The 26069-nt window shown below is 47.4% G+C and overlaps 1 protein-coding gene across 2 annotated transcripts in view; it reads left to right on the top strand.

Annotated features, from left to right (window-relative positions):
- Positions 1 to 26069, top strand: part of TULP3 (TUB like protein 3) — a 522214-nt gene that overhangs the window by 100047 nt on the left and 396098 nt on the right. For both annotated transcript variants that reach the window (XM_086952811.1, XM_086952812.1), the window contains exon 3: positions 20534 to 20696. In XM_086952811.1, the coding sequence (XP_086808937.1) occupies positions 20534 to 20696 (163 nt within the window). The remainder of the gene's footprint in view (positions 1 to 20533; positions 20697 to 26069) is intronic.

The raw sequence follows: 26069 nt of genomic DNA, 5'->3' as shown, positions 1-26069 counted from the left end.
AACCTTATCTGAATACATGAAGCCTCTGCCCAGATTATGAGCCGTCATGCGTTGCAGGGCCCTCTAATGTAGGGGGCCTGGAAATATAGTCTGAATAGACCAGGAATCGCATCACAGTCTTTGAGCTATGTGTCTCAATGAGGTCTGTTCCTTTGGGAGCGCTTTGTGAAGTTCCGGTCTGATTTTCGCTATCTTCTTTGATGGAAGACTCCGAGTGGTGGTGCGGGATTCTGTGACAAGGCCCAGAAATGGTGTTTGTTGTGCCGGTATGACCAAGGACTTCTAGGCGTTGCTGATAAACCAGAGATTTTTCAGCAGGGATGCCGCTGTTTGACAGTTGTCCTGAAGTCTTTTGATACATTGATCCATGAGTAAGATATCATCCAAATAAACCGTAGGTTACTTTGCACTCTTACAGCCTCCATGGCTGGTTTCAGAATTGTGGTGATCCATCAAGGTGTGGAGAAAGGGCCAAAAGGCAAAGTGTTGAATTTGGATGTTCGATTGTCCCAGATAAACTAAAGGAATCTGAGGTGCGCTGACAAAATGGGGATGATGATGTATACTTCTAATTGTTTGGCTTCTATAGCCAGGTCTAAGATTTTAGTGAGGGGCCCATGTATTTAGAAGTTTATATTGGCAGGACCACCACAAACGGTCGATGCCTTTTTTGGGATCTCGATTATACTAGTCAAGGAAGGTAGCTTCTTTGCTCTCCAGTAAGGGTTGAGGTCATTCCGACTTCAGGTGGGCCCTGGTTTCCTTTTCCAGTGGCTTCCAGAATCTTGCGGCGACATTTGTCATTACTTTTTTGGCCTGGGTCCACTCTGAGGAGTGGGGATGTTTGAGATCGTCCGGGACTAACATGTCAGATCGGTCTACTCCGAGAGACGTGGAGTTACGGTCTGCATCTGTTGAGAGGCACCGTAGCAGAGAAGTTTCTGGGTTTCCATCTGTTTCCCCGTGGGAATTGCCTGCTTCCACATTATCATAATGGTGTGCCTCATCTGAAAAAACCATTACCTCGTCAGCGGCCTTATCCGCCATGGTAGAAAACTTGGGGTTAGAGGTAGAAGAGGGGTTAGACTAGGAGAGAAATGCATGATTTAGGCGATCAAATGCATCAGTTTCTACACCTTGTACATGTTTGCGTTTGCTCCCTGCTTCGTAAGGGGATTAGTCTATTTGTGGACGTGAGAGGAGCAGAGATTTTGTTGGACCTGTGAAAGGGTCCAGCAAATATAAAGGCTCGGGGTAGCGATGAGTTTGTTGAAGCAAATTGTTCTCCAGGGGAGCTATATCAGATGCCACAGCTTGTTGAATAAACTCGCCCACATCACAAAACTCATTATCCAGAGGGATGTAGAGAGGAGCGTTATGATACTCCAAGAATTCTGCTTCTGATCGCTTCATGGTAAATTGCAGGGGGTACTGTAGATGTAGCAAGTACAGTCTTTTGGGTGCTAAGAGCAGTAGTATTGAAGAGTCAATGGCTCAAATATGGGTCAAAGCTCAGGGACACAGTTCCCTGGTGATTTTAACGGGCTATCCGCCTGGGCTTTCCCCACCGGTATAAATACGCAGGCACCCACCTGCTCAGGTACAGACCTCTGAGAGCATCGGTAATTGCAGAAATGGAGTGCTTATGAGCACAATACGGAACTGATGCAGGCATCAATACTGGTCAATAAATGGTGTGGGAGGCCCCAACACCTACAGACCTAGGCGGGCGTCTTGCTGCAGGCAGTGCGGGGGCAAGGCTCTCTACTGGTGTACGGAGCCGAATCGAGTGTAATTCAGGCCTACGGTCAATCAAAAATATGAAGAGAGCAAGCATTTAACTGGCCATGGCTGCAGCAGCGAAGAAAGTGGGAGCAAAAGAAGGCAATATTATAAGACTGGCACTGTAACTTTTGGCTGTTTGTTCCTTTCCTGTTGTCTCATTGAAAGCCAATTCATACGTCTAATCTGAATGGCTGCTGTCCTGGAATAAAGTGAAGAAAAAATACATAATCCTCGCCTCTGGTTCTGACATAAAAATTTGGATTTGAGAGCCATTTGAGACTTTCGAGCCTGGAGCATGTGCCAATATTCTCTTTCTCTTTGTTCATATGAAAGCAGATCCACAAATGTATGTCTCCTTCAAAAGACAGTCTCCACTGATTTAAGGGTCACACTTTAGCAGACTTCTGCATTTTGTCTTCTATTTTAGAAGGTGACACGAGACAAAATATGTTTGGCCCCAATACCCCCACCTGCTAGTTAGGTTCCCTTACCACTTGAAGCTGTGTAGTTAGACTCTGGGGAAGATACTGGGGCACACGAACCATCCTGTGCTCTTAGTTACGAAGATTGGCAATATCGAGACTACCTCAGGCATCCCAGAGATGTGCAGGGTTGGTCATTTTGAGGGATATAGGAAACCTCCCCTCTGTTCTGATAAATCGAAGATAACCACAATTGTGTTTTTAACAAGCCATCAACCCCAAACTATACTAGAATAAAAAGTAGGCTTTTATAACCACAAATTAAGGATCCAGTAGCACAGGCGAGGATATAACATTTTATTAAGGACCAACGGGCCAACATTACATTTTCTGCTCATTCGCTAGAAATGCGGACTATCCGATCCATCATGCCTATCCGATCCATCTTGCCTCTCCTTGGGTGTTGACTTTGAGCACCCTTTTTGTGGAGTTCAGACTTAATGAGCAAGGTGTTTAGCTGGCCATGATAGTGTCCCCTGGATTCCAAACATAGTCTTACCTTAGTGTCTAATTTTGGGGACTTTGGGGTCAGCTCCCTATCCGGATATTAGGACTGTAGGCGTGACAGGAGACAGTTGTGGGCTTTCAAGTAATCTTGAAGAGTGAAAACAATTGCAAGTATTAAGAGAATAAACTTATATTCGCACGTAATGTTTGCAAACGATTTATAACATTCTGAAGGAACAGAAAACCCATTTCATAGTAATCTAGCTAGGAGCAAGGATCCCATGCTATAATTGGTCGACAGGACTACAGCGCTATATTTAAAAAAAACAAAAAACATTATTGTAGGTTTTCCAAAAGCTTAATACATGACCTGTTATGTTCCATGAGACTCGCACCGAGACATCCAAGTGGCAGGTGTTTTATAGAGGAAAGTGCGATATCTCTAAATAACATTTGAGGTGGTAGTCCTAGTGTGCCCTGCGTCATGCTGCTACTGACGTCAAGAGCCTTAAATGCGTTGTTTTCACCTTTCAGCCCAAAAGTCATTAAGATCCGAGGTATATGTCTTTTGCCTAACAACCAAGAAAGATTCTGAATGTAGCCGGCTATTGAGGATGACGTACATACGAGGACTAAAATTACTGGGTTGCGCATTTTTCCCCACAGCGGACCACTCTCATCAAGGGTTTTTCTCTCGTTCTGTATCTATGACAACACTCTTCTCAAATTAAGGTTGTTTGTGTCCTAGTTTTCTTTCAATTCCATCGTTTTAAAAATGATTCAGCTTCATTTTTTCTTTATCTTTTTTTTTTTTTTGCTAAAGTAATTACATTTCCCTCGACCCTCCCTCCTCTGCTCCTACTTCCCACCACTGTCAATAGTTGCAGCATTTCCTTGTGCGGAGATGTTTTGACATCCAGTGCACTGGGCACTTGTTATTCAACTGTAGATAAAAGAAGCCGAGCCGAATAGCCAAGTTCCGAGTACCTGATGTCATAGATTAGGAAGCTGTAACTAGCGAGGAGATGGGGAATCCAGATTTCAGACAACGTGCCTGAGCGCCAAATTGATAATACATCTGAAACAACGGGAAGTGCTAGAATACCTGTAGCTGGAGAGGAGAGCGCATTTTTATGTGACTGATTGCATGTTGGCAAACTGAATTGTGAAAGTATGAGGCGCCCACTGCATCGTACATAGAGGCAATGCGCCGTTAGTCTGTTTTAGTCAGTCAGCCAGCCAGTTGCTATTTTATTCTCATCCGCTATTCGATTTGACGTAGTTGCGTTTTACTTGAAAAGAGTTCTTTGTACCCCCTCGATTTTTTTCCACTGCTCCCTCCTCCCCGTTGGTGCTCCCCCCCAATCCCGGTGGTACAGTCCAGCTTGTGTGTTATCTGAATGCTCCGGTCTAGGAGATGTGTCACTTGGCAGTCCTTGTCCTCGGTGGACGCTTGTCTCTGCAAAAGTCCACCGTTTCCTGTGTGGAGACTTGACGGCATCATGGCAGTGCCCTTGAATTGAAGGAGAGGCGTGGCCATTCGAAAGCTTCATCCGTTCATTGTGTCCCTACCCGCAGCGGAGCTCTCCCAGGGACCATGTCCGTGGAAAAGGTGAGTCACTTTTACTCTTCATCTTTGGGTAGGAGGTAGGAGGAATTCACATTTGGCAAGGAGATTAGGTGCTGCACGACTGCTTCAGTGTCGGAATAATTTTCTTCGCAGCATGTTATCTTCTAAAATTGTGTTGATTGCAGCGTTTAATTACTTCTCGTTTAGCCTGCTTTTTGAGTTGGCCGACCGTTTATTTCCCCCAAGTCATCAGTGCAGATAAGAGATAAATTAGCATCGACTCTTCAATCGAAAAGGCTGCCGTTTTTCAAGATTTCACAACTGATTGTGAAAGATTAACAATATGTATTTAGTGCTATTGATTTACTTTCATGTCGATCTTAAATTTAAAATGAATTGAGCTGGGAGGAAGTTTATTCTCATCCTGTTTTTCCGCAGGTAAAAACTCCCATTTGTTTCACTGTGGAGAGTTTCAGATGCCTTGTGGTGTAGAACCTACGTATTTATCAGGTTTACCTGGTTAGGTACCTATGGGTTTTGTTCCAATCTTATTCATAGTAAGCATTGACACTATGTTGGCACTGTTATATATAGGACAGATTTCCCTTACAACGAATTCAAATAGGGGAGAACTATTCCATTAGGATTTCTATTTTCCCTGTTGAGTGTCTGGTGGTAAAGCTGAAAAAACACACCTTCCCTACCTGGAAATGATAGCGATAATCCTAGAGCCTTTTAATATGACTTCCGACAAGACACCGAGATGAAAGGACTGGTCTTAACCCCTTCGACGCTCATGACGAGCTCAGCTCGTCATGAGTTACGGTTCTCGTACGCTCATGACGAGCTGAGCTCGTCATGAATCGCGGGTTTTTAAAAAGTCAGTACACAGCGGGAAAAGCCGCCGCGCGCATGGTGTTAACTGTCAGGAGTTTTGTGCTCATTAATGGGCATTAAAAATAAATACAGTGCAGCCAAATGACGAACTCCCCCTGGGCTGGTGCTATTCCAGCGCAATCGAGGGTGAATGCCTGCTTGGTTTCCCTTGCTGTTCTGGCATACAGGTGGTACCAGAATATCCTCGGGCATAAAGGATGATGTCCAAAGTATGGTCTGCCAAAATATCGCCTCGAGGGAGCTGTTAATGGAAAATGTACATCCAGTGGGACATTTTCTTTGTAAACGTTTTTTAGGTCATAATTCTCGGATGGCAGGATTTCTGTATTCGATATTCTGACATACCTTGACCACCAAAAGTTCACTTGCAAATCTTTCAAAATTGTACAGATCTAACCGTATGGCCACATGTGGGGCCTAATTAATTTGGTGTACCCGTCCTCCCCGCTGAAACGTGAACTAGAAACTATGGTTATCTTGGTAGTAGAGCTAGGCTTTTGACCGTTCTTCATCTTGTAATTTTTAGAGGAAATATGTTCCTCTGTCTCCTATGAAAGCTAAGAAAATTAGCACCTACTTAAAAATTAAGGAACTTCTATTAGCCTATAGGAGCAAGCCTCAAAGACTTTGGGTCGCCCTTCTGTTAAAGGCTCCCTAACAGTCTTCTTGCCTTGAGACCCCAACGGTAGAGTAGTCGTGCTTCACAAGAAAATTGATTGATTTATTGTCACCATCAATGTCTCTTAAGTATTTCTGGGAGAGCTGTGGCTTACATGCAAACGATGTCTGAATAAATGTCAAAAATTGGGAAGTACCTCTTATCTGCTTTTAGATTTTTCACATATCCCAATTGAAACTAAATGTATGTAATGATTAAAAAGGAGTGCCAGCATGATTCAATTTGCTTCTTTGCAAAGCTCAAAATGAATGTGTCTAGAAATGCAAGGTTCAAATACAAACAAATGAATTACATGCACAGGACATACTTACCCCGCAAAGTTACCCAGATATAAACCAAACATTACAGATACATGTCAACTGGTGTTGAGTGCAACCTTCTTTCACAATGCCTCAGACTGTGTGTTTATTTCTGAGAGGAGATGTACTTCCTGCAATAGAATTAAAATGCACTCTCCCCACAATTATGCATTCGGGTTCTTATCGCTGAAAGCAACACGGCGAAAGCTGCTGCCTTTTTGCTAGTAGAAGATTAGCATGTGGTGGAAGTCAACAGGTTCAACCCGTATGAATTTAGTAAAGGGCTTGTTAGAGTGACTCTCAACTGACCTTGTAACAATAATTGCAGACATTGATGAATATTGCATGAATAAAACAAGCTTTGCCAAAGAAGATGTGTTTTGGATTAATGCACTGACGTGTGCAGTGGTAGCACATTTGAGGGTAACACAGGATTAGCAGCCGGAAGGAGCCGTTATAATTGATACGTAATCCCTTCGGCAGATTCACAGATTTGGCAGAGTGGTGAAAAGGGAACAGGTACAGGAAAGGACCACTTTTACTTGATTATTATGAGGCACCACGTTACTTAAATACAGGACTCTGCTTTGTAACTGTGTGATCTGCGCCCCTTTAACTGACACTCCCTTGATGACTCTTTCATGCGCTCTTCTTCCTCTACGATCTCCTGCCTTCTAGTGATCTCAGTTGCCGGTTTTTCAACGATGAAAACTGTATAAAAATGGTCAGGACAATTTCAATGAGAATGCAAATGTCGTCCAGTAGTTCTTTGGGTGAAGGGGTAGAGCTTCTATTTTTTCATTTTCAGTTGTATCAGACTTATGAGTCGAGGCCCACTTTGTTGTGAGCATGCTTTTTGATATTCAGTCAAACTATGTTTCAAAAAGTAGTCTTTTTGGCAGTTCAATGCAAGCACTTCAGTGGAGATGGAAGGAAATACCAAACAGCCAATAGCATTAGGTGAGCCATGACGACTCCACTGGTCTGAGCCGAAATGTGATTGACAAAATCTCAAGTCAATTGCTGGAGTACCTTGGTAGAAGAAAGCCATTGGTTGAAATGGGTAGACCCCAAAGCCCATTCTGCGTATATTGTTAGCAATAGGACTGTCAGCAGTGCTGTCAAAACCCAGACCTAAACAAGCTTTGGGAAAGCCAGTAGGTCTCGGCTTTGGGACCTTTGGCTTTGCCAATTGCTCGAACACTGCTGTACACAGCATTCCCTAGGCTGTGCCGCATTGATTTTATAAAAGAAAAAAAGCCATATTTTGCTGGTTAAGTCATTTTGTAGGCATGTGCAGCAAGCATGCGCCTGCCTACAAAGTGACGCAAGCACTTTTTTTTCTGTTTGTTGCAAAATAAGTAGAATGGGTGGTGGAAGTGACACTGTGAAGCAGAAGCATCAGAAGAAATTAAATGAAATGCCAACATTTGTAAAGCGCACAGCTACCTCAGGTGAGGTGTCCCGGCTCTGGGGGCCCTCTGGAAGTTTAAGAGAGCTATTGCCCAGAGTCACATGGTGCTGGGCTAACATGCCGCCAGAGCCCGGTATTGAACCGTGAATGAACCCTGTGGTCCGGAGTCGGGCACCCTGGCTGCTGCGCCACACCTCTTCCAGAAAGAGCAACGTGAAGGGTGCGGGAAAGTAACGCAAAGGGGGAAAGCAACAGGAGGGCTGGATGAAGCAACACAGGGGTAAGGTAAAGCAGCGAGGATGGAATGCAACACAAAGGGTGAAGCAACAAGAGGGGCACAGTTGGAACAAAATGAGAAGGGGGGCGTGGGGAGAGGAAACTGAAAAAAGAACAACGCAGAGGTGCAGGGGAAAAGCAAGTTTGAAATTGCATATCTGAAAGAGACACGTTAGTGATAGATTCCTCACCTTAGAATATCCTCAGGTGTCAGACTAGATCCAGTAAGTTTTTCGTCAGCAGTACCCCTGCGCGTCGGAAGGTGGCATCGTGCGGCTCTGCGTCCATCGCTGGCGTCGTAGGTGCCGAGTGGATGTCACAAACTACTTAGGCGCCACCCATGCGCGCTGACATCAGTTCTTTCTTTTTCTGCGCCAGCAAGCGCAGATCAGGTTAGAGCACGTACCCTAGTCACTTTTTGGCTAACTTTTGAGACTTTTGTCTTCCAATATTTTGAGTCTTTTGACGTAAGGATGCCTGGGTTTAAATCCTGCGGGGCCTGTCGCCGTACGATGTCAGTGGCCGACCCCCATGGCGTTTGTCTCTACTGTCTGGAGCGTGACCATGACTCCCGGTCATGTTCCGACTTTCTGGCCGTGGCTCTGAAGGCCTTGCAGGAGCTGTCCCGTAAGCTGCTGGAGGCCCGGCAGTCGTCTCCGCACCGTTCTAGGTCCAGGGGTCGATTGAGGGACCGACAGAGGAGCCATTTTTTTTTTTTTTTTTTAAATTTGTTTTTCATCATCATCATTGCTCCTCAGGGTCGAAGTCTTCACACTCTGAATCGGGTAAGAGACGTCATAAGAAAAAGTTGAAGAAGCACTTATGCTCTCTGACGTCCCCCGTCAGTCTCCGGATGAGGGGGCCGGGGGCACAACCCCTGCAGCTCCTTTGGAGCCTGTGAGTCCCGCGGCCTACCCACCTTATCCGGGTCCATAGACGGCTCCTGCCCAGGTGCAAGATTTTCATGCTGCCATGGACCGCCTTTTCAGGCCTCTGGCTCCTGCCTGCGCGCCTCTGTGCCCCGTGGTCCCAGCTGAGGTCCCTCCCTTACCGCCGGCTCCGCTACTGGTGCTGCCGCCACAAGGTCCTCCGCTGGTGGCTCCGACCCCGGAAGGTCCTCTGCCAGCGGCTCCGGCGCTGCCCGCTGCTCCGTTCTCGGCACCGCAATGGGTTCCGTTCATTCCACCACCACCCTTGCCCGGGTTTCCGGACAATTTTGCTCCGGGTTGGGACCCTAATTGGGACATGGAGCCGGGAACCATTTATATTCCCCTATCCCTCCCCCCACTGCCGCAGCCTGTGCCTCGGGTAGTGGAGGAAGGGGACGACTGGAAGGGGTCTGAGGACCCTCTTGCACGGCAGTGCGAGTCAGAACAGGAATGGACAGAAGAGTTGGAGGATGCAGGTGGCCTTGACTTCTCCTCTGAACCTGGTTTTCTTTCTCCTCCTGCTGTGGTCATGGAGGAGGGCGCCACATACACTGTGGTGCTCCGTAGAGCGGTTGAGGCCCTTGACCTGCCTACGGTGACCCTCAAAACTAACCTCACTGAAGTCCTTCAACCGGCAGCAAGCTCTATGGAGACCCTGCTACCGTTCAATGAGGCGTTAACTGATGTGTTGATGGGCACCTGGTCTAGACCAGCCATGGGGATTCCTGTGAATAAAAACATAGCCAGGCGTCATCGCCTGGCTCCGGGTGGCCCTCCCTTTTTAACAACTTACCCAACTCCAAAGAGCCTAGTCATCCAGGCCTCCATTTCCCAAAGCTCATTCCCTACAGCTCTGCCGAATAAGGAATCTAAGAAGCTGGAACAGTTTGGCAAGAAACTATTTTCCTCTGCCAGCTTAGGGCTGTGGTCGGTGAACACTGCATGCCTCTAGTGCCGCTACTCTCACGCTGTGTGGGACACGGTTGCGCAGACGCTGGCTCAGTGTCTGAAGGTGGTTTGGGTAGTGCTTTCCCAAGCTGTTGCTGAGGGGAAAGATGCAGCAAAGTTCGCCATCTGGTGTGGACTGGACACCGTGGACTCACTAGGTAGGGCGATTTGCATGACAGTGGCCCTCCGTGGGCACGCCTGGTTGCGGGCCACTGGGTTTTTAGGGGATGTTAAGAGTACTCTTATGGACATGCCCTTTGATGGTACTTGCCTGTTTGACGATAAGGCAGACAGTGCGCTGGAGCGTATTAAGGACTCTCGGGCTACGGCCAAGTCCTTGGGTCCCTCCACCACGCGCCCGGCCACGTCTGCTTTTCGTTCCTTTCGTGGCCACGGAAGGGGCGCCCCAACATGTTCGTTCAGCCAGAAGCCTCCGTAGAACCAACCTCAGTGCGGACGTGGGGCCCGCCGCTGCGAGACAAGGGCCAAAGTGCGGGTCAGTCCACCTCCGCTCCATCAGCATCTGCCTCAAAGCCTTCCTAGTCCGAGCTTTGGGGCGCACCCCACGCCGGTGGGGGCAGGATTCACCTTCACCTCCCCCTCTGGCGTTCGGTCACCTTGGACAGGTGGGTGCTGTAAATCATCCGAAGGGGCTACTCCACCTCCCCCTTCAAGTCTGCCCCTCGAGCCATGCCACCTTGGTTCCTCCGCATGTCGGGGGATCACTTTGCACTTCTCCAACAGGAAGTCACAGCCCTTTTGGCCATTGAGCGCGTTCCTGGGCCAGAAGTAGGATGTGGTTGTTATTCCCACTACTTTATGGTCCCCAAGAAGGAGAAAGGGGGCCTGCGCCCCATCTTGGACCTCAGGAACGTCAACCGCTTCCTCAAGAAGAAGTTCAAGATGTTGGCTCAGGTCTTGGCTGCCCTGGACCCTGGAGACTGGATGGTAGTGTTGGTCTTGCAGGACGCATATTTTCATATCCCCGTCCTGCCGGCCCACCTGCGGTTCACGGTAGGCCAAGAGCTCTTTCAGTTTGCCGTGCTCCCCTTCGGCCTTACCAGTGCCCCCTCAGGTGTTCACGAAAATGATGGTGGCTGTCGAAGCTCATCTGCGCAGATCAGGAGTTCCAGTCTTCACCTATCTCGACGACTGGTTGTTGAAGGAAGGCTCGCCTCAGGCAGTCGTCTCCCACCTCCAGACTACGGCCGACCTCCTGCATTTGCTGGGGTTCTCCATCAACTTGCCGAAGTTGCACCTGAGTACCTCTCAGAAGCTCCCCTTCATCGGAGCGGTTCTGGATTCGACGCAGTTTCGGGTTTATCCTCCCGAGCTGCGAGACTGGGATATTCAGGCTATGATTACGATCTCTCTGCCTCTATCCCGGGTTTCAGTCAGGGTGACCCTCCGGCTCCTGGGCCTAATGGCATCCTGCTGGTGCAAAATCCCAGATGGCATATGCGGGCTCTGCAGTAGGACCTGAAGTTCCAGTGAGCACAGCATTATGGCAACCTGTCCGATCATGTCCAGATCTCAGAGGGCACTGCAAGACAGTCTTGCAGTGGTGGCGATTGGGTCAGTGGCAGATCCCTCTCCCTTCCCCAACCGGAGAACACAGTGGTGACGGATGCGTCCTTCCTGGGATGGGGCTGCCACTTGGGAGAGGCGGAGATTAGAGGCCTCTGGTCTCCAGCGGAGACCTAGCTCCATATCAACCCTTTGGAGCTTCGGGCGGTCCGTCTTGCACTAAAAGCATTCCTTCCCTCTGTCCGGGTAAGTGTAGTGCAGGTGTTCACGGACAACACCACCGCCATGTGGTACTGCAACAAACAGGGCGGGGTGGGATCGCAGCCCCATGTCGGGAGGCTCTGCGCCTCTGGGCATGGCTGGAACATCAAGGCATCACCTTGGTGGGTCAACACCTGGCAGGTACTCTGAATGCCAGGGCGGACAAACTCAGCCGCCATGAATGATGGATCACGAATGGAGTCTGAACTCGGATGTGGCGCAAGGTCTCTCTCTCTCTCTCTCTCTCCTGGTTAGATCTATTCGCCACCGAAGAGAACGCGCAATGTCATCAGTTCTGTGTATTGAAATTTCGAAGGCGGCACTTGCTAGGCGAAGCTATTCGTCGCAAGTGGAGTTGCGGTCTACTATACGCTTATACCACTTCTGCCCAGAGTGCTGAAGAAGATTCGGAGCGACCGGGCCCAAGTCATTCTTGTGGCTCCGGATTGGGCATGAAGATACTGGTATCCCGAGCGACTCAGCATGGTGATCGATCCCCCGATCCGACTGCCTCTTTGGGTGGATCTTCTGTTGCAGCAGCAGGGGACGATCTTCCACCCGAACCTGTCCAGCCGCCACCTCCATGCGTGGAGATTGAGCGGCGGCAGTTGACAGCTTTCGATCTTCCTCCCGAGGTCTGTGATGTCATTCAGGCAGCCAGGCGTCCCTCCACTAAGACGGTATACGCCTGCAGGTGGAACAAATTTGTGGCATGGTGTACAGCAAAGGCTGTAGATCCCCTTTCTGCCCTTCTTTCCAAGGTCCTTCTGTTCCTTCTCTCTTTGGCCCAGCAGGGCTCTGCTCTGGGCACTATCAAAGGTTATCTTTCGGCCATCTCCGGCTTTCTACGGCTTCCAGATCAGCCTTCTCTTTTTTAGTCCCCTATTGTTAATCTCATTACACACACTTCATAACTGTCCCTTACGTCTTCTCACTCTAAAGACTGCTTTCCTGGTAGCTATCACCTCTGCCAGAAGAGTGAGTGAGTGAGCTCCAGGCTCTTTCTTCTGAACCTCCTTTTCTTTCTGTTCATCCGGACAAGGTGGTTTTAAGGACTAGTCCTTCTTTCTTGCCAAAGGTTGTCACACCCTTCCACATCGGGCAAGGCATCACTTTGCCCACCTTCTTTCCGCATCCTTCACAAGAGGAATAGAGGCTCCACCGTCTGGATCCAAAACATGCGCTCTCGTTCTATCTGAAGCACACACAACAGTTCTGGGTGGATGACCAACTTTTTGTTGGCTACGTGGGCGCCAAAAGAGGTCGGGCCGTGCACAAACGAACTATCTCTTGGTGGGTCGTTCTGTGCATCAAAGCATGTTACTCGTTGGCTAAGAAGGAGCCCCCTGTGGGGCTGCATGCCCATTTTACCAGGGCAACGGCAACCACTACTGTCTTGGGACTCGGCGTTCCCTTGCAGGACATTTGTCAGGCAGCTACGTGGGCATCGCTGCACACATTTACCAAGCATTATTGCCTTGACAGTCGAGTCCGGAGAGACTGCTTCTTTGGCCGTTCTGTTCTCTGTGACTTTCTGGTGTAATCTTGTTAGCAGACCCTCCAGCGGGGTTGGTAATGCTGGGGTATCTATTCTAAGGTAAGGAATCTATCACCAACGTGTCTTTCAGATGCACAAGTTACTACTTGTGTAACAATATATCTGTAAGAGACATTAGTTAGTGATAGATTCCTTACCGCCCCACCCATCTGCCCCGTTCTGCGAACTGATTTCTAGGGTTAAGGCCATCCCTTTCAAGGACCTACTTTCATGGCACCAGTGGTCTGTTTCTTGCATGGCTCTGCATTTCTGGCACAGGAAAGTCGTGTACAGAACTGACGTCCGCGCGTTTTGGTAGCGCCTAAGTAGTCTCCGTGACATCATCTCAGCGCCTAGGATGCCAGCGACGGACACGGAGCCACACGACACAACCTTCTCACGCGCAGGGGTATTGCTGACAAAAAACTTTACGTATCCAGTCTGACGCCTGGGGATATTCTAAGGTAAGGAATCTATCACTAACTAATGTCTCTTACAGATATATCGTTACACAAGTAGTAACTTGTTCTCATCTACACAACATCTTCTGGTGATACCAAAATGTTCTTTGGTCAGAAAGGGTGGTAGATCCTTTCAGGTGGTAGTTGGTAAAATATGGAACTCCCTCCCTCTCAGTCTCGGACAAGAGCACAAGCTTCTTAATTTTAGGCACCAATTAAAAACCTGGGTGTTCCACCAATAATCGCAGATTTCTAGAGCAGCCCATCCTCATCTTTACTCTCATAGGGGTTTTTTGGTGCACCAGCGCCGGGACACTCTTCGGAGTAGCCGTGCGGTATATAAATATCCCATAACATTAACATATAGCAATGTAGTATCTCTGAGGAGGCGTTGGTCGAAAAAGTAATGCATATGGTGGGCGTTGAGAGAGATAAGCACACATGGGCAGAGGGAAGCACACTGGCAGTGAGCGTGGCGGAGTGGAAGACACAAGGAAGTACACGAGGGAAACAGAAAAATGTTCACTTTCCTAAAGTGCTTAAATAAAAAGAAAAAGTAGTGTCTTAAAACAGAGCAATGAAAGAATACAGGTAATGAGTCCATGCTCCAGGGGAGGGACAACGTCAAGAAAAGGATGTGAAGCCCACAAGCGCTAACAAGTTAGAAGGAAGCAAATGAGTTACAAAGAAGCCAGCCAATGGCAAGTAATAGGTGGGCTGCAAGGCCACTGTAAAGTAACAAATGTCTCGCCACAGAGAGCTCATTCACTGTCTCAGGTGAGACCTAAAAAGCAGGCATGCCATTCTTGCACATTGTGGTGCCTTTTTGTAAGTTGTTTTTGGAGAAACTCAGTAGAACGGATTAGGAAACAATTGTATTATTTTTCTCTAAAGGGAGAAAACGGGTTGTGTGCTTTTTCATAATGCTTCTTTTTATGCCATATCATGGAAAAAAAAGAAATTGTTGTTCATAGTAGGCCACAGCCATTACAATGCCAAAATACTTGCCTTAATGCTCAGTTAAATGCCATGGTGGTACATTAATTAACTGGCACTCGCCCTCACTCATCTAAGGAGACTCAACGTGTTAAGTTTGTTTTATGTGAGCATTTATTTCTAAAGTGTAGACTAAACCTGTGGAAGACAGAGGTGCATAGCTGGCCCCTTTTGTACCACAGGATGAAGCTAGATCAGATTTCAATGTTTTAGTGTGAACCTCTTGAGGTATCAGACCTCCTAACTCCATTTCAATCTACAAATTGGTCCAGACACAATTCATTAATGTCAACGTGATATTTGTATTCATAGGAGGAGGCCTTCGGTTCAGAGTACCAGAACTTGAGCACAATGCAGGTCCATGTTGTCAATAAACTGGTTGATATGCATTCCTTAAAATTAAGAAAATGCTTGTGGTAGTAGGGTATGCAAAAGGCTAATGTTAAATAGCAAAATATTGGGATTAATAATTAAAGTAATGGAATTTACTTTGTATGTAACAAAATACACTAGCCAATCTTAAAATAAAATTACGTTCCTAAGGATTAAATGGACTGGACCGAATAACAGGTAAACACTGGGTAGAGTTCTAGCAACATCAGGAAATGTTGTAAAATGATACAGTGCTTTATACGAAAGGAGTCTCATTTCCAAAGCTGGTGCTGGGAAGCTCCGGGTGTCTTGTTGAGAACCCATCAGCGAATAGACTCAGTCAGTTCTGGTACATTCATTGCCTTGAGATATTATATTCTGAAGTCCGTGGCAGAATTCCATCATCAATGTTCTGAGTTTTTTGTTCATTTTTAGGGAGAGTATGTAAGGATAAATAGGAAGCTGGGAATGTTGGCCCAACTAGCCTGGTAAGGGCCAATAACTAGTCCAGGGAACTTGGGCTAAGTTAAAGAAGAGGGAACTCTTCCTGGGGTTGCTACTGAAAATGTTGTAGACTTTCCACTCCATCTGCCCACCTCCACAAGAATGAAAGAAAGTTGACGTGCAGCAATGGCTTTTCCACCGAAAAGGGAGCAAAACTCACCCCAAACTAACAGCTTAGTGCTCACTATTTGATTTTCGTCATGTCTCAATCATCCTGGGAGTGGTTTCAAAAATGAGTGACCAGCTATAATTTAGATACTGGTCAACACATGTCTTTAAACCAGACCTTCATGTATTGTTTATTATCTGCATGAAACTAGTTAGACTAGACGTTCATATTTTAATATTGCAAACTATTCTTGATTTTGACAAGTTCATCTTTTTTTGGAAATGAATAAAAATAAAATATGAAGCCATGTTGGAGTGTTTCACACGTTGGATTCTAGTATCTAAGGAAATGTTATCTTCTGGACAAACTGGTAAATTGAAGGGAATGTTATAGGCAGTAACGGAAGAAAGAAATGTAATAAAGTAAGGAGAGATGAAAAGTGGCAGCAAAAAAGAAGCAGGTTCTTGGTGACGTTGGTGTGGTTGATTTGAAATCCTCTAATGCGGTGCTATTGTAGATCAGACCCTCTTTAGACCTGTGTAAGAAGCAGTTTTGAATTTATGGAAAAGGTTAGCAAAAAAGTTAATGTAGCTGAAATATAATCCCGCCTGAAAAGATACCTTTGAACGTTAAGGCTAGTACACCATTTTGGTATCTAACAGAATTTATCCTTGCTTACTCAGGAGGAATGGCTGCTCATTTCCAAAATTATGTCACCAGCAGCAGTCTAAGAAAGCTCTTTGTACTCTGCTAAACTATTCTGTCATCTGACATAGTAATGGAAGATGTAAAATCAGCAGCTGACGGGCTACTATTGAAGAAATCCCTGCCAATCCCCTCAGGTCTAGAGAACTTTTAGCTGATCTAATAATTGCCTTTTGTAGTCGGACTGCTGCAAAGCACCATTACATCTCAATCAATCACTTAATCACTCAATCAGGGAATTGTAAGCGCGCTACTCACCCGGGAGGGACTCAAGGCGCTAGGGGAGGGGGGGTTGCGCAGATCCGATTCAACCGAAGAGCCTGGTCTTGAGGACCTTCATGAAGGTGTTCAGCAAGGGAGCACGCCTGATGTCTGTTGGTAGCTCGTTCCAGATTTTAGTTGCACTGTGGGAGAACGATCTTCCACCTTACTCTGGCTCTGTGGATGCGCAGGGTTTCAGCTAGTGCGAGGTCTGCAGATCGGAGGTTTCTTTTGGGTATGTGGAAGTTTATTATGTCGTTGAGGTATTTGGGTACATTGTTGTGAAGGCATTTGTAGGCGTGGGTGAGGATCTTGAAAGTGACTCTCTTCTCCACGGGGAGCCAGTGGAGTTTCCGCAGGTGTTGGCTGGTGTGTTCGTACCGGGGGATGCGGAGGCAAGTCTCACTGTGGTGTTTTGTATCGTCTCGAGCTTGTGGAGGAGGTACTTGTTGATGCCTGCGTAGAGAGCGTTTCGATAGTCCAGTTTGCTAGTGATGAGTGCTTGGGCGACTGTCTTCCTTGACTTGGGGGTGGGGGGGGGGGGGATCCATTCGAAGGTCTTTCAAAGGATGCAGAGGGTGTTGAAGCAGCTGGAGGTGACGGCGTTGACATGTCCGTTCATGGTGAGTGATGACTCGAGTAGGATGCAGAGGTTTTTGGCGTGGTCGGAGTAGGTAGGTGGGCTTCCGAGGACGGTGGGCCACCAGGGTTTTTCCATGCTGAAGGGTTGGTTCCAAGGACGAGGGCTTCTGTCTTTTCGTCATTGAGTTTTAGGCTGCTGTTGGTCATCCAGACTGCGACGTCTTGCATTCCTCTCTCGAAGTTGAGTTTCGCGGTGGTGTGGTCCTTGGTGAGGTAGAGGATGAGCTGGGTGTCGTCTGCGTAGGATACGATGTTGAGGCCGTGTTGAGGGGCGAATGCTGCGAGGGGGGCCATGTAGATGTTGAAGAGGGTCAGGCTCAGTGATAACCCCTGTGGGGCTTTGCAGGTGATTTCCGTGGGAGCTGAGTGGAAGGGTAGTAGTGTGATTCTTTGACTTCTTCCGGTGAGGAACGATCGAATCCAGTTCAGGGCGGTTCCTTGAATGCCGGTGTTGTGTAGTCTGTCGGCTAGTGTGTGGTGAGAGATGGTGTTGAAGGCTGCAGATAGATCGAGGAGGATGAGGACTGCGGAGTGGCCTTGATCCAGAAATGCACGGATGCCATCTGTGGGGGTGAATAGGGCGGTCTCGGTGCTCTGGTTGCTTCGGAATCCGGATTGGGATGGGTTGAGAACTGCGTTCTCTTCGATTAATCATGTCAGTTCCCTGTTGACTGCTTTCTCTGCCACCTTGGCTGCGAAGGAGAGGAGCGAGATGGGCCTATCGTTCTTGCGGTCGGAGGGGTTGGCCGTGGGCTTCTTGAGCTGGGGTCTGACCTCTGCGGGCTTCCAGTTGTCTGGGAAGGTGCCTGTTGTGAAGGTGGTGTTGATTGTCCATTGAAGTTCGGGTGCGATCGGGTCTGCGGCCCTGTGGTAGACGTGCGGGGGACAAGGGTCGGTGGGGGCTCCTGAGTGGATGCTTTTCATGATCGTGGTCGTGTCCTGTTGGAGATGGTGGGCTGGCTGGTGTCTCTGGGGGATAGAGGTGGGGGTGGGGCGGCTGTGGCATCTTGTGTGTGGTCGACAAAGTTGTTGTAGTGTGTTCTGATCTTGAGGTGGAAGTAAGTTCCAAGCTTTTCGCAGAGGACTTGGGACGGGTGATGTCTGTGCCTTCGCTGCGTGGTTTGGTGAAGTCCTGTAGGACACTGAAGAGTTCCTTTGAATTTGTGGAGTTGGCGAGGATTTTGTTGTGGATGAAGTTCCTTTTGGTTGTTCTGATTTGGTTGTGGTAGTGGGTTATAGCGTCCTTGTAGGTGGAGTGGTTATCGGTAGTCTTGGTGTTTCTCCAGTTTTTTCAGACGTCTGCAGGTGCGCCTGGTTTCTTGCGTGGTGAGCTTGTCCGCGCAGTTGGAGAATCAGGTTTGGAGTCCCAGCGGCTGCAATGTTTGCGTCGGGTGTCCTGGTGGGGTTGTCTAGGGTGAGGGCGCAAGCCTATTGAGAAGCAAATCATGACTTGGACTGCTCCTGAACTGTTTTTAAACTTGTATGTGCACTGAGCTTATGCTACTGTCTGTGTTGAATGACCTGCAGATGGTGGTGCTGTCAGGCTGCATCTGTCAGGAGCCTTCCACGCTGTCAATATTTTCCTCCCTCTTGCACGGCCAATATATTGGGACATTTCAGAATAACTGCTATTAAATAGATCCAGTTGTTTTTATCCAGTAGAAGGCAGAGGATCACATCCGCGCCATCTACTGCCATCCTGGCTGATGAAGGCTGATAGCCAGAAACCGGTCCTAGGATGCTTGATTCCGGTCCAGGGAAGACATGGCTTGGCAGTTCGGGCTGGACTTTTCCCATGAGGCACAGGGTCAAGACTGATTTGCATATGGCCATGTCTGAACTTGCCATTGTGCAACATTCCGTCCATCAATTGTTGTTTTTGCAAGACTTGTCACTGTCCTGCCGACAGGTCTTTGTGCATTGTGATACCAATATTGAGAATTTTTAATTTTACAGACTGACCCTGTAACTCTCTGCTGGGCTCACTTCAGCTGGTGCTACGGTGGACTAGGCTCAGCTGACTCACTGTCGGTGTAATATTGGTTAAATAGCCGCAGCGGAAAACCACGGTGGCCCCTCACAGCCTTGTCAGTTGGGTCCCACGTGGACAGAGGCTACCTGGACAGACTGAATGATGCATTGATTGTGACTCATGCGAGGCGCCTCAACAAGGAGCTGTACATTTAGGTAGCGTTCTTGCGCGCGGCATGTGCCTGCTGTTTCAAATACTGTGGCTGGCATCTCAGTCGGGCAGCAACAACACTATTTTACTTTTGTGCCTAGGCCGGGCAGTTCAGCGGATTTCTGCCTCTGCTCTTGCTCCAGCCTCCACTGTACTACCTAGCTTCAGAGCCGGCGCCTGGTAAACATAACTAATACAGGACCGGGCAGTGCCATCGCTGGTGACTCTGGGGCAGGGCCTCATGTATTCAATTTAGAGTGTCACTGACAGCCTGACTGAGACCCCTGTTCCAGCTCAGCTGTGCTCACTGCTCTCCTTAGGCTGCGCAGCGCCACCCCACTCTACTCAAAGCTTGCTGTATGTGACATAGATTTATACAGCGCACAGCTACTCCCAGGAGTGTCCCGGCGCAGATCTCAATGAACATAATTGGAATTTACTATTATCTCATGTGATAGGAGTATACCATACGAGTGAGTCACATCCTATAATTTGTTTACTTCTGGTCAGGTGACGATCCAACTTTCAAGTCAACAGTACACTATATTTAAATTACAGCATCACTGCTCTGCCTGAGCCTGTACCTCACTACTCTTAGGGTGCACTGGTGCTGCAACGGGCTGCGCAGCACTCTGCTCAGCTGACAGACAGTGAGTGGAGTCGATAAATTATTGATTTTAATTATTTATTAGTACTAAAGTGCAAAAGTATTACTGTAGCCTAACTGAGCCTGTAGTACAGTGACTGAGTAAATACATTTTATTTGATTAGCAGCTTAGACCTGCGCTGGGACTTCTCAGCCTGGTTGGTCGCTCCTACGAGGGACAGAGCTTGGGCAACCTCTTCGTCAATTGTCAGTGCCTTTCCATTTCTGATGCTTTTTAACAGTTTCAAGATCTTCTTAGAGTTTCTCGTTGCTCAAATGGGTGTAATCTCTGATATTTGTTTCACTGGTCTTCATTGCTTGATTTTGCTTGCGAGAAAGTGTCCCTCATAAGTACACAGTAAATATGAAAGTGTCGCGCATAAGCAATCTGAAACCTTGGCAGCTGTGTGTCCTATACCTAGCGGCTATACACTGGCGCATGGTCTCAATGAAGGAAAGTAAGCAAGGAGATTAGCCCTGTTCCTTCCCTCCTCTTCCACATTCCTTCATTCACTTGCCGAATATGTCAGTTGTTTATTAATTCATTTAGCCATGGAAGTTCTCAAACATCTGTTCCGATCTTCTTTTTTTTTTTGCTTGGAAGAGGGCTCTACTGGAGCAGAAGCAGAGGAAGAAACGCCAAGAGCCGCTGATGGTACAGCCAAACCCAGAAGCCAAACAGCGTAAGTCGAGGCCAAAAAGGAGCGAGGAGCAAGCACCGCTGGTGGAACCCCAAAGCAACATCAGTTGCGACATCATACTGGATGGTACGTGATGAGTCAAAAAGGCTATCATAGTCTCTTAAAAACCGAAAGTTGTAATCCTGTGGTTTGACCAGAAAGCAGATAAATGGGAGCAGTAGTCTTTTTGGAAGGTGGAGGAATTTAGAAATAGGCACGTTCAGCAATTATGAACATTAAAATCCCACTTCTCTTGATTCCCACTTTCTTTTTTTCATTCCAAGCCGTTTTAAGCTTTGTGCTTTTATTATGCCGTAAACAGACCACAACCATGTAGTTGCATCAGTTAAGTAGGTCTCACTCAGTTCAATTCCAGGATCAGTTACGATGGTTTAAAAATGAGCTCATTAAGGGAACAATTAAATTGAAGAGAAAATTTGACTGCCATGGGGTGGTTAACATTTAGGAGTAGTTGAATTATATCGTTCAGGGATGAGTGTGAAGGAAAGAGAAATGTTGTTTCAAGGTTTATTGCCTTACATATTATGTATATTAAAAGGTCTGCATACCCTGTTTTAAGATTTGTTGCGTTTTTATAATTGTTTTATTGAAATTGTGTATCTATACATGTAACAATACTGCATTTTTTCTGTTCTGAACTTAACATGAATTGCAAACAGATCTTCTTAATCTACAATCGGAAATACAAATAGATGGGAAATCGATGCCCCCGGTTTCACAACCCGAATGTTGACTATCGCTTCTAGCTACAAGATGTGATTGCACATCTGAAAGAGTTAGGATGGTGATTGGGGATTCATAGATGGCCGCCTCTGACTTGAAGACTGTGTTTGCGGTGTCTCTTGGCTATTCATGCTTTGATAAAATAAAGACTTCCAGGACTTCCTTTTGGCATGTTTATTGGTGATCCATAGGCAGACGCTGCCTACCCTCAGGAGAAAGGTAAATGTTCATGTTAAAGATTGATGGTGAGAAGATTGGAACTGAGGTAGTGTGTGTGATTCTTGACAGACATGTTAGTAAACATCCCAATCAAAGCTGTTGTTGACAGTTGACTAGGAAAAAGGCAAACTAGGGTAGGAGACTGTCCACTTCCAATATATTATTGATCTACGTGGCGTGATAAACTCTTTTGAAGGGTCCTGATTTATTTTGAAGTAAATGTACGTGCAGGCATCTTTTTCGGGGAACAGTCAGAACACCGGGTTCTAAACCACGAGTGTTCCTACTCTGCAAGCCCTACCATGCATGCTTTAACCACGCATATGCCTTAACCAGGCATATGCGTAGTTAAGGCAATGCGCAGTAGGGCTTGGAGATGGACGGAAACAGGGAGAGTTTGGGCTGAGGGGTGGGTCGAGGTACTTTTGTGGGCTGGGGTGTCGGGGTTATGTGGGCTGGGGGGGCGGGTAATTTTGTGGTCTTGTGGGGTAGGGCCATGCTAGCTTCGGATGGACGGAAGCAGGGAGAGAACCCTGATGAGATGAGTGGGGCTGGGGGGTGGGTAGGGGTACGTTTGTGGGCTGGGGGGTGGGTAGGGCTACTTTTGTGTGTTGGGGAACTTTTGTGGGCTCGGGGTGGGTTTGGGAAACTTCTGTGGGCTGGGGAACGTTTGTGGGCTGGGGGTTGGTTGGGGTAGTTTTGTGGGCTGGGGTGAGGGTCGGGGGTAGTTTTATGAGCTGGGAGTGTGTTGGGGTTAGTTTTCTGGGCTGGGGGAAATCGGGGCTAGTCTTCAGGGCTGGGGGTTGGAGATTGTTTTCAGGGCGGGGGGCCTAGGGCTAGGTTTCAGGGCTTGGGGGTAATTTTTAGGACTGGGCCAGTGTTTGGGGTAGTTTTTTTTAATTAAGGGTTAGGGTATTGGGCCCCAGGGCAGGGGAGGCAAATGGGTAGTCTGGTAGTTTTTAGGGCTTCAGGGAGGCCGGGGCAGTTATTAGGGTTGGGGCTGGGTCCGGGCTCGCCAGGGTTAGGTTAAGGGATAGGGTTTTAGGCATTAGGGCAGGGGGAAGGACACAGCATGGGGGTTGGGAAGAGGGAGGTGTATTTTCACTTTAGGGCAGGAGGGTGGGCGGGGGGATGGAGTTTGTACCTTAGGGCAGTGGGCGACCTTGGCCACGCATACCCCTTTACCATGCATGACTTTACCACAAAAATCCGTGGTAAAGCAATGCGTGGTTAAGACGCGGTTGTTATTCAGACCGTGTTGTTTTAGGTATGCAGGGTTGAGGAACTCATTGGTCCGTCATAAAACCATCTTTTTCATCAGTTGATTTTAGGACTATATGCCAGAACTTTCGAACAACCTTTTTCAAATCAGTAATTCAATTGTAAGCAGCCCTGCATTACAGTGAGGATTAAATAATGTATGTCTTGAGATGAGTTTATTTGGAAATGGTGTTTTTATTTCATGTTTTTTTAAAATAAGTTTTTAGCTGTTGGGGAATTCATTGGTATTTTTGTATCTGTTGGGAGTAATTCTTTGTGTAAGGAAAGCAGAGACAGCACCTTTTTTTAAGTGGCTGGTCTAACTGTGTGGTTAGCATTCTCTGAGATATTTGGCAGTATTGTTGATGGTGATACTGCAATAGTGTATAAGATTTGAAAGATGGAGCAAGTTGTCAGCAGAGAGGTTTCGTGTTTGGTCTGTCTAGGGTGTTCTGAATAATGGCTGGATTGTGGTAATTTGGAATTTCTCCTCCAGGGAAATAGTCATTTATAGTCCTAAGCACTGAGTTGTCACACACATGATACTCATGCGCTTTAAAAAAAATATACTTTTTCACTTTATACCTTTCTTTTTAAAAGCCACTTTTTAAAAAACAAAAACAATGTTTTGCATAGCCTAATGGAGGCTATATTTGGTAAAATTGTTGTCCAATTCTAGTGAAGTCCAGTCCTCTCTAATGATCATACCCTTTCACTATACTAGTTTGTTCAGAGGCAAGGCTCACTATGCTCTTGAGCGGTTAAATGTTGGCAGGGCTACGGTACTCTCCTTGGCCTCTCCGCCCCTCCTCGCCAACTGCCCCTGTTTTATCACTTCTTTCAAGCTTTTGGATGAGAACCCCCTTACCGCCAGCCTGTCCAACCCTTTCAGGGAACACAACTATTTCACGACTTAGGTGCCCACCTCGTTGCCCAGTCACCAACCCCCCCCCCCACACTTTCCACCATCCCTCCAAAGACCGACAGGGGACCATCTCTCCATTTTGTAGTAGGAAGTGCAAGTCCTTTTGGCCAAAGGGGCTATTGAGAGGGTGCTGGTGAGGGCGTGGTTTGCTGTTCCTGCTACCGTTGGGTAGACAAGAAGGATGAATGGCTCTGGCCTATATTAGATCTATGCCCTCTCAATGCCTTCTTCCGAAAGGAGAAATTCAAAAGGCCTACCCTGGTCCAGGTCTTGTCTGCTCCTTACCCTGGAGACTGGATGGTGGTGTTGGACCTGCAGAATGCCTATTTTATTATTCCCATCCTGCCTGCCCATTGGCGCTACATGCGGTTCATGATGGGACAGGACCATTTCCAGTTCTTTGTGCTCCCCTTTTTCCTCATCAGTGCCCCTCAGGTGTTCACAAAAGTGATGGAGGAGCTGTTAGCTCATCTTTGAAAGTCTGGGGTGGCATTTATCCCTTACCTGGGTGACTGGCTGTTGAAGACTGGCTTGTCCTAGGCAGTCATTGGAAACCTCCAGACTAAGGCAAACAACCGGACATCTTTGGGGTTCCCTATGCATGTGCCAAAGTCACACCTGACTTTTTCTCAGATACAGCCCTTCATCGTGGGCCATTTTAGGCTTGATTTGGTTTTGTGTATTTCCCCTAGCAAAGAGAGTCCCGGACGTTCAGACTATGATCCCAATCTTTCATCCTCGTTTCCAGATTTCAGTGAAGTCGATTCTGAGACTACTGTGACTGATGATCTCTTGTATCCTGCTGTCTGAGCGCCCCAGGTGGTATATGCAGGGTCTGTAGTGGGGTTTGAAGTTTCAGTAGGCGCAACCTCATGGTGACCTCTCCGGCCATGTTCATATTTTGAAGGAGATTCCAAAAGAACTACAGTGGTGGTTGCTGGCAGATCCCTCTCCCTTCCCCAACCAGATCTCACAGAGGTGACCGATGCATCACTTCTGGGTTGGAGGTGACCATTTCAGAGATATGGTGGTCAGAGGCCTCTTGGCTGCGGCGGAGTACCGGGCTCCACATCAACCTTCTTGAGCAGAGCACGATCTGCCTGCGCCTCATCCCTGGTGGCCCAGTGGATAGCATCTCTGCTCTGCCACTGCTATGCCCTTTTTCTCTCTGCCTTCTGACTGAGCTCTTTTGCCTTACTTTTTTCTGTGCTTTTCACTTTTCACTCTTTCTTGCCTCTTTTACACTTTCTTGCCTTTTTTATCTTCAGTTTCCTTGCCGCTACTCGTCCCCCATGGCCGTGTCCCCTTCCAGCACTGGTTCCGGCTTTTATGCCTCCCAGCTGTCCCGCCCTCCCCCTCGCACTACTTATAGTGGCCGCTGCGCGGTGAAGGTGCAAGCCACTGATCTTGTCAGTGAACTGCTCCCTTCCCTGCACAGCTCTGCCTGGTAGCTGTTGGCCTCTAGCTGCTGCTGCTACTGACCCTCTGAGTTATGTATCAATGGGGTAACCCGATAGACAACTGGACTCTGGTAAATAGTGGTACACAAAAAATAGTTACTGTGGAAATTCTTCACAATGTATCAACAACCAATACATGGTCAATAGAAAAGAAGTATGACGGCACCAAAAGAAGGTTCATACAGTAAATGACTGTGATTTAATCAATTGGTCAAAGATTGTCAATAGATGAACGGTTCACAAGATAAGCTGTATATCACATTCTGCATTTTTTTTAAACGGGTGCATATAACGTGAAGTGGCCTGTTCGAAAATTGGGACCAATGCAAGTGGTGTGCAGTGGAAAGGTGGTGCATATATATACATCAACATACAATGGCAAAAATCTAACCTGCCAGATTTCTGGCAAACACAATTAATGCAAAATCATAAACAAATGATGCAGTTAATAATTTACTGTCATCCAGGTTTGATGTAGAAGGAAAGAGAAAGTCGACGTTTCGACCCCTATGGGGACCAGCAAACTGAGCGTCTTGGAGGTGGGGTCTTCATCAGGACCAAGAGGGGGAGGGGGAGGGAAGGGTGCACCTATGAACAATGGTACACAATTAGTGGGGTGTGTCTAAAAGGGGGGGAAGTTAATTCAATTACAGACAATGACGAGTGTGAATTACCAGCACCAGCACCAGCAAGAATCCTTCGTGCTGGAAATTTAAAGGTGTGGGCCTGCGCGTCTCCTACAGGATGGGGTAGACAAACGAGAAAGGTATCGCTAGGATAATATTTTACACTAATAGATAGGGAGTACAACTTGGGGTAAAAACAGTAGTCATATACTCACGGAGAATTAAT

Source organism: Lissotriton vulgaris, chromosome 1_2 (genome assembly GCF_964263255.1).
Source record: "Lissotriton vulgaris chromosome 1_2, aLisVul1.2, whole genome shotgun sequence".
In the NCBI taxonomy this organism is placed as follows: Eukaryota; Metazoa; Chordata; class Amphibia; order Caudata; family Salamandridae; genus Lissotriton; species Lissotriton vulgaris.
Note: the sequence above shows the minus strand (reverse complement) of the source record. Positions and strands in the feature narration are given on the sequence as shown.